This window comes from Palaemon carinicauda, chromosome 40 (genome assembly GCF_036898095.1).
Source record: "Palaemon carinicauda isolate YSFRI2023 chromosome 40, ASM3689809v2, whole genome shotgun sequence".
In the NCBI taxonomy this organism is placed as follows: domain Eukaryota; kingdom Metazoa; phylum Arthropoda; class Malacostraca; order Decapoda; family Palaemonidae; genus Palaemon; species Palaemon carinicauda.
In genome coordinates this window covers 33,912,487-33,927,486 of record NC_090764.1, presented here as the reverse complement: position 1 = coordinate 33,927,486, position 15,000 = coordinate 33,912,487, and the positions used below count along the sequence as shown (strand labels likewise).

The 15,000-nt window shown below is 33.9% G+C and overlaps 1 protein-coding gene across 1 annotated transcript in view; it reads right to left on the bottom strand.

Annotated features, from left to right (window-relative positions):
- LOC137631621 (peroxidase-like) overlaps positions 1-6,930 on the bottom strand; it is a 41,002-nt gene extending 34,072 nt beyond the window's left edge. Inside the window, exon 1 of the mRNA XM_068363486.1 lies at positions 6,354-6,930. Coding sequence (XP_068219587.1) covers positions 6,354-6,469 — 116 coding nt within the window. The 5' untranslated portion in view covers positions 6,470-6,930. The remainder of the gene's footprint in view (positions 1-6,353) is intronic.
- Positions 6,931-15,000: the final 8,070 nt, after the last annotated feature.

The window sequence follows — 15,000 nt, the reverse complement described above, 5'->3', positions numbered from 1 at the left end:
TATATATATATATATATATATATATATATATATATATATATATATATATATATATATATATATATATATATATATATATGTAAAGGTAATTTAATTAAAATGTGTACTCGCCTTGTTCCAAATGTTTCGCTCAAATGGTTATCAACTATTTTCTTTATTATATCATTCCTATTTTACCTTTTCTCTTGGGAATATCTTTAAAATGATATATGCGATGATTCAATTTCTTTTCACAATAAAAATCATTGTCATATTCACATAATTCAAGAAAAACGAGAAACGACATGAAACATTATGAAACTTTTTATTCATTTAGGGACGTGAACAAATTAGAATCTATCGTAAATTGTAAGACACGAAATTACTTTTTTTTTCATTTAATTATTACATGTTCACTTATATTCATTATAATTATATATCTTTAATAGGGAAGCTGAATTGGGAACTGTGAACCGAATGCAGGCGCAAGGTAGATCGAAACTCACTACCCAGGGAGAAGACGAACTGATTGTCGATTTTGCTCGTCGTCATCCATTAACTAACAGAACAGCTATTAAAAGGGAACTAGATCTACATGTTTCGACAAATACTAACCGAAGAAGATTACATAGAGCTGCCATCCACCCTTTGAAAGGAAACCAGTTTTGACAGATTGACACTATTAAGAAAGACGCTCTTTTGCCATAGACGATACTACCCCAAGGCCGATGAATTCTGGAAAAAAGTGATCTGTGACGAAAAAACATTTTCCTCGGATGAACACAACAGTCTTTACTGTTGGCGCAAATGGAATACAAGGCAAAATTTAAATAACGTTAGGGAATTTTTATGACAAATGAATTACAAATGCTACAATACAGCATCATAAATTTAGGCTTAACATCTGAATGATTCTCTTAATATTTTTATAAACCATAGGCCTAATGGTATGAACATTACACACATATATGAACGTTAGGGCTAATGTTATAAGTAACGTAGGCCTACGCACACATATAACCCTAAACTTTTATATATATATATATATATATATATATATATATATATATATATATATATATATATATATATATGATAAATTTTGCCCATGTAGACGTGTTTTTCATATTCAAATAAGCCATATATATTTTTGATACATTAATGTCTGGATTCTCTTAAGGACCTCGGGATCAGAGCCCCAGGCGAAATCACACAAAGACAAGAGCTTGCGTCCGGCCGGTAATCGAACCCTGGTCGGCAAGCTTGTATAGACAGTGACTAAACCACTTGGCCAAGTGGTTTAGTCACTGTCTATACAAGCTTGCCGACCAGGGTTCGATTCCCGGTCGGTCACAAGCTCTTGTCTTTGTGTGATTTCGCCTGGGGCTCTGATCCCGAGTTAAGAGAATCCAGACATTAATGTATCAAAAATATATATGGCTTATTTGAATATATATATATATATATATATATATATATATATATATATATATATATATATATATATATATATATAGCCGAGCCTATATATTTTGTTATGGATAACGGCCCCATCCATAATTCTAAATTAGTAATAGATTGAATATACAATCACCCTGAGATCATTAGGATTAAATGACCTGCTAAATCACCCGATTTAAATTCAATAGAAAATCTTTGGGCAAAGATGGTAAGCCACTGAGATGCTATTAACGTCAATAAAAATAATTATTTAATTAAGCTTGTATGTCATGGAATCACGAACATTCCTGATTAGTATTATTTTTCCTGTATTTTATTTTTTAAATTCCCCCGAAAATGAAATAATCACGAAGAAAGGTAGGGATTAGGCACGCTATACGTGATAAAATAAAGATATAAAGAAGGAAACTGAAATGGATTTTTGAAAAAACAAAGTTCTGAAACACTGTGATCTAGAGTTTAGCAATTTGCACCATGAAAGATATAAGAAATGCAATTACAAGAGAAAGAGTTTATATATATATATATATATATATATATATATATATATATATATTATATATATATATACATATATATATATATATATATATATATATTATATATATATATATATATATATATATATATATATATATATATATATATATATATATATAAACAATAAATTAACCCGTTTCTATGTATATATATATATATATATATATATATATATATATATATATATATATATATATATATATATATACACTGTATATATCATCAACTCCTCCTACGCATATTGCGCAAAGGGCCTCTGTTAGATTTTGCTAGTCGTCTCTATCTTGAGCTTTTAATTCAATGCATCTCATACTCCGCGCTTAATCATGTAGGCTTGGGTCTTCCAACTCTTCTAGTGCCTTGTGGAGCCCAACTGAACGTTTGGTAAACTAAACTCTCTTGGGGAGTGTTGAGAGCTAGGTCTATAGACCTTGATTAAGAGCATGACCAAACCATCTCCATCTACCCCTTTTCATGATCTCTTCAACATATGGCACTCGAGAAATCTCTCCTATAGTTTCATTTCTAATCTTGTCCTACCATTTAAGTGTTGAGAGCAAGGTCTATAGACCTTGATTAAGAGCATGCCCAAACCATCTCCATCTACCTCTTTTCATGATCTCTTCAACATATGGCACTTGAGAAATCTCTCCTATAGTTTCATTTCTAATCCTGTCCTACCATTTAACTCCCAATATCCTTTTGAGGGCTTTGTTCTCAAATCTACTATATCTATTGGAGATTGTTTCATTGTCATACCATGACTCATGTCCATAGAGTAACACCGATCTCACTGAACTGATATATAGTCTGATTTTTATATGTAATATCAGGGGATTTGATTTCTAAATTTTACTTAATCTAGCTATTGTCTGATTGCTTTATTCAATCTTTCACTAAACTCTAATTCTAAAGACCCTGTATTGGAGATCATGGTTCCTAAATACTAGTTAATCCTTTCTCCTTCCAATGATATTTCTTCTTCTATTGCATTCTCCATTGTCATCATCTCTATCTTTCTTCTATTTATCTTCAGACCACCCTCGTGTGATGTTTCATGCATTCTGGTAAGCAAGCATTGCAAATCGTTTTGGTGTTCTGCTAATAAGGACAGTATCATCTGCATACTCTAGGTCTCCTAAGTTCCTATCATCAATCCAATCCAACCCTTCTCTACAATCTCCAACGGTTTTACGCATTACAAAATCCATGAGGAGGATAAACATCTGTGACAACACATTCCCTTGGAGTACTCCGCTGTTCACTGGAAATTCATTTAATAAGACTCCATTAACATTAACTTTATACTTTCTATGCTCGTGAACACACTTAATCAAATTTACATATTTATGAGGAATTCCACAATAACGCAGGACCCTCCACAAAATTGGTCGGTGAACACTATCAAAGGCTTTTTCATAGTCCACAAATGCCATCAAAAGGGGATTTCTATACTCTACGCATTGCTGTACATGTCTCACAATGAAAATTTGGTCAGTGCAACTTCTACCTTTTCTAAATCCTGCTTGGTCATCTCTCAGCTGTTCATCAATCTTTCTCTCCAGTCTCTTAAGAATAAGCATACTATATATTTTCATAACAACTGACGTAATTGTTATGCCTTTGTAATGATTGCAATCAGTTAGGTCTCCTTTTTTGACATTTTCACCAACACCTAACTCCCATTCATCGGGTTATGCCTCTTCATGCCACATTCTACAAAATAATCTTGTAAGTAGTCTGGGAGTCACTTCATTTTCGGCCATTATCATCTCGGTAGTTGTTCCATCGTATCTCGGGGCTTTCCATCTCTTTAGTTTTTTTAAGATAACTTCGACTTCAAACACACAGAATTCATTCATGGACACATCAAGGTCTTCATCAGCTTCAAATATATCAATCAAATTATTCTCTTCATATCTCCTATTCATAACCTCACTAAAGTGTTCCATCCAACGTTGTCTTCCTTCATTTTTCGTTGCTATAACAGCCATCTCTCTTTTTGATGGGTATACAGTATACTGTATGGTTGGTCTGACTGGTAGCCTACAGGTTTGCTGATCATAGCGATTCACCAACTCTTTTACTACATTAAGGTATCCCCACTCAAAAAGGTGTATATATATATATATATATATATATATATATATATATATATATATATATATATACATATATTGTATATAAACACATATACAGTAATATATATATATATATATATATATATATATATATATATTTAGATATATATACACACATATATACACACACACACACACACATATATATATATATATATATATATATATATATATATATATATATATATATATATATATATATATCATCATCATCTCCTCCGTATATTAAAAGTTTAAAGGACGCTCATGAATGGCAGAGGAAAGGGACAGTGACGTTACCTTATCAAGCAGGAGAATGCTCTAGAAACTGACCACATATACATATGATCAGCACCCAAGCCCCCTCTTCACCCAAGCAAGGACCAAGGAGAGCCAAGCAATGGCTGCTAATGACTCAGCAGATAGACCCATAGGATCCCCCAAACACCTCATCCTTAGCTAGCAAAGATGGTGAGGTTGCAGCGACCAAAGAAACCAACGAATTTCAGCGGGACTTGAACCCCAGTCTGGTGTTCACCAGTCAGGGACGTTACCAGATCGGCGACACAAAGGGCCTCTAGATGATTCATTGGCTAGATTCATCAAAGGACAGCTAGTTCCTTGTGATGCGCAGTGCCTATCTAGCTAAGGCAAGTGACCCCTGCCGGTCCATACTAATTCCAGTAAGATTTTATATATATATATATATATATATATATATATATATATATATATATATATATATATATATGTGTGTGTGTGTGTGTGTGTGTGTGTGTGTGTGTGTGTATGGGTTCACCGCATAATATATTCCCATGTATCATAACGTAGATTCTACTCCAGATGAAGGAAAGTAGGTATGACCGTATGTAACCTGATCTTTGAGGCCGGCAAAGGTATGAGATATGATACAAGTGGATTTTCTTGGCAAGGGAGGAGAGGGATGGCATACTTATGCATAAAAATGGAGACAGATGATTGACAGTTGTCTGAGCTAAGCACATAAAGGAACTAAGACAATATTTATATCAACGTACCTATAAAGCTAGATAGTTTGATAGCTATAATCTAACATGTAAGAAATTAGGTGTAGTTTAGGTAAGAATATATAATGATAAAGCATATAAACAAGTTCCTGAAGAGAGGGACAACGATCTAAAATCAAGAGGATAAAATGGCAAGGGTATGGTATAAGGTAGTAAGAACAGACATATAATCTGACAGAGGATAAAGTAGATAGTTGATATAGGAAGCTAAAAAAATTAACCCTTGGTACTTATCGTTGTAAGAAGAATTCGTTGATTGCATGCGTGCTTTTATATGTGTATGAGAGAGAGAGAGAGAGAGAGAGAGAGAGAGAGAGAGAGAGAGAGAGAGAGAGAGAGAGAGAGAGAGAGAAATCGGAGAAGGTTTTATGTAAAACGAGTTTAGGGGAAGGAATATTGTTATGAGATACAATGTATTATAGCAACATAACCGAGATAAGAATTTTAGTTTTTAGGAGGCACAACTTTTATAGTACAAATAGTTGCAGAATATTTCTTTAATGTTAAACACATGTTTAGAATATATTTTATGGTTACAGGAGGAAGTTAACCTGAAATTAAATTTGCATGATCAATACTTTTGAAGATGAAAATATGTATTTCTGAAAACTACAGTGATGACTTTGTTGATATCTGATTCAGGAAAAGTAACGAATACCGTTTTGTTAGTTATGAAATGGCATATGAAGGCTTTGAAATACTTGAAAAAGCCAGCACTTTTATTTTAAAGCTAAATTATACTGTATTTCTTAATGGATAAATTGTAAGCTATCAGAGACTATAGTAATAGCACGACCCACTAAAATTTTCTATTGAAATGTCAATGTAATTGATTTTGACTGATTAGGCCACATATTGGCAAATTGGAATTACTATTATCGTTAACACTATCACTATGATTAAACCTATTTAGTTCTGTCAAAGAGAATAAGAGGCTTTGTGTCGTTTTTTTATTTGTCTGTATGACCATTGTCTGAGTGTTTGGCTCAGAGATCGACCACATCTATCTATCTATCTATCTGTTTATCTACCCAAGCCCGGATTTCCATCCAAGCTAGGTCCAGGAAGCTAGGCAGTATCTATAGTTATGAAACCATGATATTTTGAGACAGTGTCTCTCTAGAAATTGGTTTAATAGACGTGAATCTTTTCTTCTCGCAGATAAAGTAAGATAGAGTAAAACTTAACTTTAGATAGGTTTACTTACAAACAGGAGGCAGCTAAACAATATCTGTATGTCCTGATTGTTCTTCTCACATTCACCATAGGCCTTGGTGACTCGCTGTAGACACCTGGTATTTCACTATACCCAGACGAAGCCATTTCGTTGTAATTGTAACTGTTTTTTTATAAATGAAATTATCTTTCCCTTTCAGTGTTTGGACGTATTTTTGTAGAAAATTTATCAAATTAGTTTTTCCTCTAATGGCCGTAATTCATATTTGTATATAAATTCTTCATCGTTTTATAAATCACAAATAACTGATGATTCGAGAGAACTACAGCTGGAAGTAATCGTAGCCATATCTTTTCTTTCTAATCTGGATTTCTGAAACTCGTCAACAACCGCCGAAAAATATAGCAAGCAATCCTGCTTTACACACTTCGAGCAAGAACTGGTAAAACAAATGAGCCACACAGTCAGACGACGACGCACCCAGTTCTCACAAAACAATGTCTTCCAGAATCAAGGAGTCGTGAGCTATCGATAACAAGCTCGTGGGTCGACTAGGATTCACGCCGGCTAGCTACGAGCAGCGACATCAAGTGGGACCCCATCCCTCCGGGAAAGCCCTAGCACAGAAGTCTCGTGAGTCGTCTGTGTAACTTGAGAGGCGGCCCGGACGCCATCACTTCTTGGGCTTCTGTAGTATAACAACATGTGATGACCAACGTGAGCGGCATATCGCTAAATAATCGTCACGTAGGCAACGGGGCCTGCTGTCATGCACTCAGGTCACCATCGGGAAAAAATGATGATGAGGATTAAGGTATAATGTTTTCTATGGCAGTTTTATGTCTATGTTGTGTAGAGGATTATGATGAAATAATAGTTCTGTTTTCATCTATTGTGATCTCTAGGAGTCAGTATACACGCTGTGCATTCACTTTAGTTCAAATATAATGTAGAAACTCTTATGGGAATTCTTTCGTTCAAATCATCAAATCATGGCAAATATTAAATAAGCACAAGCTAGCTAAATCATTTAATATATATTTTTTACATTTTTTTTTTTTTACAAAAAACTCGATAACGCCTCATTGGTGCATTCTGGTTCAAACTCCGTTTATTATATCCGAGAGGAGCAAAACAGTTAGGAATCTTAGTACGTTCAAGGCTTCATGTCAGGAATCATGATTTTTAACACTTTCTGTGACATCATGAATTCTTTTAGCTGAAGAATGTATATATATATATATATATATATATATATATATATATATATATATATATATATATATATATATATATAATATACACACACACATATATATATGTATATATATATACATCTATATATATAAATATGTATATATATATACATATATATATATATATATAATACATATATATATATATAATACATATATATATATATATATATATATATATATATATATATATATATATATATATATATATATATATGTGTGTGTGTGTGTGTGTGTGTGTGTGTGTGTGTGTGTTTGTGTATGTATATCTTTATAGAGCTTTTAGTGCGTCTGGTATCTTTGTTAAAAATTATCTTGGTTGTTTAAGATTGTTCTCATTAACAAGTTTTGATACATACAAATGTATAATCATCATAAGCTAAAATAAACAGTATACTGTACACTCTCAAATCTTGATGTATATCTTGAAATACTAGATATATTGTAGTTAGACAGTGAAAAAATAATTGTAAAAATTTTGCCTTATAGGTCTTATACAGTAAATTGAGCATCAAAATGCTGTGCAAAATAATTTTGTATTCTACTGTGTATGATAAATTATTTAGCTATGCATATATCAATAAAACTATGGATACTTCAACAGTGAAAGCGTTTATTCATATACAGTAATACAGGATTATAATCTGTGAATACTAATTATTAAAAATAGATAAAAGTCTTTTTTTTCTTCATTTATGTTTCAATACAATTTTGCATTACTCATTCATGTGTAGACGATTTTACGACCAACATTACCTCTGCCTTTCATTCTCTGTCTTCTTCAGGATCTTTTTCAATTTTTCTTGAAATTGCATTATCCTATTAATGTAGACATGTATGGTAGTCCTCTGAATGGAAAAAAAGACGCATTTTATTGTTCTCACACGTGCGAAAGTATTACGTATAATTTCTTTCTCAGAGTTAACTCAAAGTCTTCTATCTGAATATGAAGGTTGATTAGAAAAGACTGATTGTAACCTCTAAATATTGAATTATGTAATGATTATTCAAATGTATTATAACCTTTGAGATTCCAGCTTGTGGATAATTTATAAAAGGTTTTGCTACGTCTAGACGTGAGCATGAAATAGACCCATTTGTAAAGGATTGGCTCTGAGACAAAATGAGACTACTTTACACGGCAGATATCTTCAATGTACAGAACATGTAAGACTACCTTGCCTGGGTATAGCTTTACCCCTTCATGGAAAACTACTCAATTATTATTATTATTATTATTATTATTATCATTATTATTATTATTATTATTATTATTATTATTATTATTATTACTTGCTAAGATACAACCCTAGTTGGAAAAGCAGGATGCCATAAGCCCAGGGACTTCAATAAGGAAAATAACCCAGTGAGGAAAGGAAACAAGGAAAAAATAGTGTCTTGTAAGAGCAGTAACAACATTAAAATAAATATTTCTTATATAAACTATAAAAACTAACAAAACAAGAGATATCACCGGAAAAGGAGGTGCAGTCATGGATACATTAAAAGTGCCAAACCCTGAGTCTATCCTTATTCATATTGACACTGAGGGAAGTGGTCCCACCTAGAAACAAATGGGTATCCTCTGATTATTACCGATGTCGTTAGATGTCATTTGGTTATGCAAGCAAAGACCTCTGTGTGATGGGCATTGGTTTCGAAGGAGAATTACAACAATTGGATCACACTGAGGCAACAATGTTGCACGAACATATTGAGCAATAATATTTGACCAAGCCATACATACAATGATTATATGGCAATTAAAACATGGCTTGAGAATGTATGAAGTAATGAATGTCTATTAATAAAAGGTTTCATGTACAAATATGGTAGTTACCCTTCGTTTGATTATAATTCAAGCAAAAGGAGCAAAATACGTAACTACGTACATGAATCACTCCTGGGATGTAGCCCATTATTCCAATAAGCTGCAAAAAGGTAGCATATGTTGGTTTCAAGGAAATTAAGTATAGGGTCAACAGTCTCAACCTAAAGACTTGCTGAGAATTAGGTAGGCCGAAACCTTTTGGCTCCACCTCCTGTTGAATGGAAAAGGAGAATCAGTCAATATTTTTTGCCTAGTTGCAACCCTAGTTGGAAAAAAGCAGGGTGATACAAGTCCAAGGGCTCCACTAGAGAAGAGCAGCCCAGTGTGGAGGGTAAATAAAGAAATATCGAATAAACTATATATAAAAAAATAATAGCAAATATCAGATACATTAAGATCCATAACAAAATATAAACAGATCATTCATATTTAAGCTATGAAACGAGATTTTTGGTTCAACAGGAAAGCTTTTGTTCCGCTGATATTGCAAATAAATAAATAAATAAATAAATATTGTTGATTTTACACGATTTGGTCACAGCTGGAAGCAAACTTCTAGAATACTGTGCTGTAGTGAACCTTATGATGAATAAGGTAAGACTGCTATAATTAACTGCATATCTAGTATAACGTACAGGTTGATGCAGTCTGGGAAGCTCTGAATGTAAAGCATGGTCAGGATTATAAAAAATCTTATGCGACATGCATAAACAACCAACTGAACTATTGTGCCATAGATTAATACCCAGATCAGGGTTAGGGAATTTAATAGACCACAAGATTTGTCCAACGAATTAAGATGAAAGGGTTAGGGAATTTAATAGACCACAAGTTTTCGTCCAACAAATTAAGATGAAAGCCACCAATAGAAGGTCAGTAGCAGGGCAATATTTGGAACATGATAGAATACAAAACTAAAACAGACTGATCACCAAAAATCGAAAAATACTTTACTAATTTGTCAATTATTTTTCTGCAATTGAAAAAGAAACAGACCAGATTTGTTTTGCAAAAGTAAATTTGCATTTAAGAATCACCCCTCATAATTTGCATCAGGGACTGATTTTAAAAAGATCTCTGTTGAGGGATTCAGTGACCGTAGATATACATTCTGGAGAGGGAATTGATACAAAAGAAAGTACCATCATCTGCATATGCAACTAGCTTGTTTTCTAGTACATAGTATGAAACGTAATGTGCTGAGAGCACTACCCTGAGGAACACCAGATTACTCCTTGCAGTTTTTATAATTGTCTTTAAAACCAACTACCAACATCCTGAAACTTGTTAATAGACATTATATTTATTCTTGTAGTTCCAAAGTGAGTAAATCTTACTACTTGCGACAAGAAGGGAAAAGATCGTAAGAGATTCCGGGTGAAGATCAACTTACGTAAGGTCTGGGAGACCACACTGACCACGTCAATGGCGCTTCGAGGTATCACGTCACTGCTATCAAATGTCTTCTGCTCCGAATGCATCGGTGTATTCTCTCTCTCTCTCTCCTCTCTCTCTCTCTCTCTCTCTCATCTCTCCTCTCTCTCTCTCTTATCGGGGAATAGACTGCAGGAGTTGGTTTTCAAAATAACTTTGAGAAAAGATATATTAGATAATTAGAATGAATGATAAGCCCAGATCTAAATGTTTTGATCTCTCTCTCTCTCTCTCTCTCTCCTCTCTCTCTCTCTCTCTCTCTCTCTCTCTCTCTCTCTCTCTTTTCAGGGGAATAGATTGCGGAAATTGGTCTTCAAAATACAATGTGAGAAAAGTTATTATATTACAATGAATGATAAGCCAAGCTCCAAATGTTTCGACTCTCTCTCTCTCTCTCTCTCCTCTCTCTCTCTCTCTCTCTCTCTCTCTCTCTCTCTCTCTCTCTCTCTCTCACTCGGTGCAAAGACTCTCGCAAGGAAGTGTGCCTCCACAATGCAGGGGTGAAAAAGGGGTGGAGGGAGCTTCAGCGATTGGTTTTGAATTTCAAAAGGGGACTTTAAACATTGTTTTAGAGTATGGTTTCGAGACCAAGCGTGTTACGGGCTGATGATCAGTTATTCTGTGACTGATTGTATGAGAGAGAGAGAGAGAGAGAGAGAGAGAGAGAGAGAGAGAGAGAGAGAGAGAGAGAGAGAGAGAGAGAGATAAAACATTTGGAGCTTGACTTATCATTCATTCTAATGTGATATCTTTTCCTATAGTGTATATTGAAGAGCAACTTCTGCAATCTATTCCCCCGATAAGAGAGAGAGAGAGAGAGAGAGAGAGAGAGAGAGAGAGAGAGAGAGAGAGGAGAGAGAGAGAGAGAGAGATTAAGTCAGAACATTTAGAGCTTGACTTATCATTCATTCTAATGTGATCTCTTTTCTCACAGTGTATTTTGAAGAGCAACTCCTGCAATCTATTCCCCGATAAGAGAGAGAGAGAGAGAGAGAGAGAGAGAGAGAGGAGAGAGAGAGAGAGAGAGAGAGAGAGAGAGAGAGAGAGCGCGATGCATTTGGAGCAGAGGACATATGATAATTTGATCTCAATATTGTCAGATTAGTATTACTGCATATGATTGGATAAGTGAAAAAAGTTGCGTATAAAAATAATTAGCTTCAACTTATTTTCTTTAACTCCAACAACGATTTCTTCCGTCTTTTCTAGCTATCTCTTGATGGATAGTTCGTGACATTTACCCCACATTGTGAGCGTCTGCTATAACTTAGAAGCTTAACTTAATAATTATAAAGAGAATGGAAAATGAATAAACGCCAATGAAAAGCAAGGTATATCAAGATACTGAGAGTTACAGTATTTTCATTTATATTCAAATTAGTCTACTCAATTTTGTATGAATATTATGGAAAATACTCTCTATATTTCGTAATAAATTATATATAACTGAAAATAGCAAGGATATGGGAACTGTATTAGTCGTAGACATCGAGATGAAATGTTTATCAATGGGGAAGGAAGGCCATTGGGAAGGGTGACTTGATTTCATTTTCAAAAAAGAAAAAAAAAAGAGAGAGAAAACGGAAAAAAACAGGAGAAATTGGAACAGGACGAGAATGCGAAACTTCTGGTCCTTCGTTACAGAAATAATGGAGGGGCAAAGACGATTAACTAATCAGTAAATTTAACTGGTGACGTAACATAAGTGGTCATGCGCGGAACGATAAGATGAACAAATAATCTTCTATTAAAGAAATCTGTCTACTACTACTACTACCACTATAAAGAAATCTGTCTACTACTACTACTACTACTACTACTACTACTACTATAAAGAAATGTCTACTACTACTATACTACTACTACTACTACTACTTGATAGTATTAATAATGAGGATGATAGTGATTATAATGATGATGATAGTAATAGTAATAATGATGATAGTGATAATGATACAACAACTGCAACTAGTGATTATAATAATAAGGATACTGATAAGTATGATATAACTTATATCATGAGCTACCTGAGAGGCTAACGAAGGGTTAAGAAGTCAACATTTATGGTGATAAAATAGGCTTTATCAGTAATACGTAAAGATAAACAAACAAACAAATGAAGAGAAGGAACAGAGGTAACGAGTGAAAATTTACTATTTCATTTATCAATGTTTTTTAATTTATTTGCTCTTCATAAATGTACTGAGGAGAACATAAAAACAGCCATAGTGCTATAGTGCACTGTAGAGTTATTGAAGCAATTTTCATGACTGTATTCTTATAAATGTTATTGTTCACATCTTGAGATGATGGATGAAAAATCAGTAACTTCTAAAGAGAAATATACCAGAGGTCCGAATAAACTTTAACATCAAAATGATAATGCTACTATTACTACTACTACTACTACTACTTACTACTAATAATAATAATAATTGTAATAATAATAGTAATAATAATAATATTACTACTACTACTACTACTACTACTACTAATAATAATAATACTAAATGCAGTAGCATAAGAAATTATAGTAACAACAATATTAATGAAAATATAGATTATTATATCTTTAGAGTTTCGCGTGTTTACTTCCTCTTTTGCATTATAAAAACCTTCATAGCTCTCTATCTCTCTCTCTCTCTCTCTCTCTCTCTCTCTCCTCTCTCTCTCTCTCTCCTCTCTCTCTCTCTCTCTCTCTCTCTCTCTCCCAAAATTGGTCTTAGCGAGCTTTTCTGCAAATGAAATTCTTCCTTGGGGATAACCACGCACAAACGAGTTGAAATTGAATCGGAGAAAATGCTGAAACCTTACGAAGAAGTTACAGGAGCAAACTTCTAATTTTTTTTTTTTCTGCGCCAAATCGAAATTCTTACTTTAGAGCTCACGAAGTAAATCGTTTTATCGAAAAAAAAAATCTTGTTATTTTGGTCCATTTACGTCATAAGATTTTTAAAGGTCGCTCATGAATGGCAGAGGCAAGGGACAGTTGACATTATCCTAGTAATCAGGACAATGGCCTAGAGACTGACCATATATTATATGATCAGCGCCAAGCCTCCTCTCCACCCAAGCTAGGACCAGGGAGGGCCAGGCAGTGGCTGCTGATGACTCAGCAGATAGACCTATAGGCTCCCCCAAAACCCCCAACCTTAGCTCACAAGGATGGTAAGGTTGCAGACACTAATGGCACTAACGAGTCTGAGCGGGGACTCGAACCCCCGACTGGCAAACATCAGGCAGAGACGTTACCTATCAGGCCACAGCAACCCTTAAACTTTCTAAAGATTTTGTTATTGTGACTTTGAGATGAGGATGTAACGCAAGTTGGAAAAGTCAACCAGTGAGTCTTTTGAATTGTGTTCTTCATTATCCAGGGTTTGAGACTTAGCCCATTCTCGTTTCACCATGATTTTTAAAGACTTTTGATTAGTTCATCAATGCATTTAATTGTTGTGATGATAGATTTGCTAAGGGATTTTGCTAAGCAACAGCTTAGGATTTTGATAAACCAACAAACTTGAGTTTATTTTATGGTTATTTTATGAATTTAAACTAGTATTGCTTTTAATTTTATCAACAATGGGCTCTGATTATGGCCACTCAAGTCTTGACAACTTGATCATATAAGATTTTGGTGATTAAAGCCTTAAAATTTAAACTATAAGGTTTTAATTGTGTTTACTGACTTCATATGATTTTTGGTTACCCATATGAAAGTTTAGTTACGACAGGCTTATTCGTGATCTTGATATTAATCCGTGGCACTAACGTTCGGTTAGTTCTTTATACATGTTGCATAAGATTTTACATAATTCTGACCATCGTTTGAATTCAGATTCTCCCGGAATGTACCATCCTGTTAACTCTAACAGTCTTGTCTTCATTATCTTAATGATCAACACTGCATAATATTCTAGAAATTTTATTCCAGCTTTGACCATATTGTGGAATGATCTTCCTAATCAGGCAGTTAAAATAGTGAAACTTCAGAGGTTCAAACTTGCAGAAAATGTTTTCATGTTAAGCAGGTTGACACGAGTTTCTCTTCGTAGTTTATACAAGACAGATCTATTTTAACGTTGTTATTCTTCTTGGTTATTATATACTTTTTTTATTCATTCTTGATTTTCAAACTAGGGTTGTAGCTTAAATA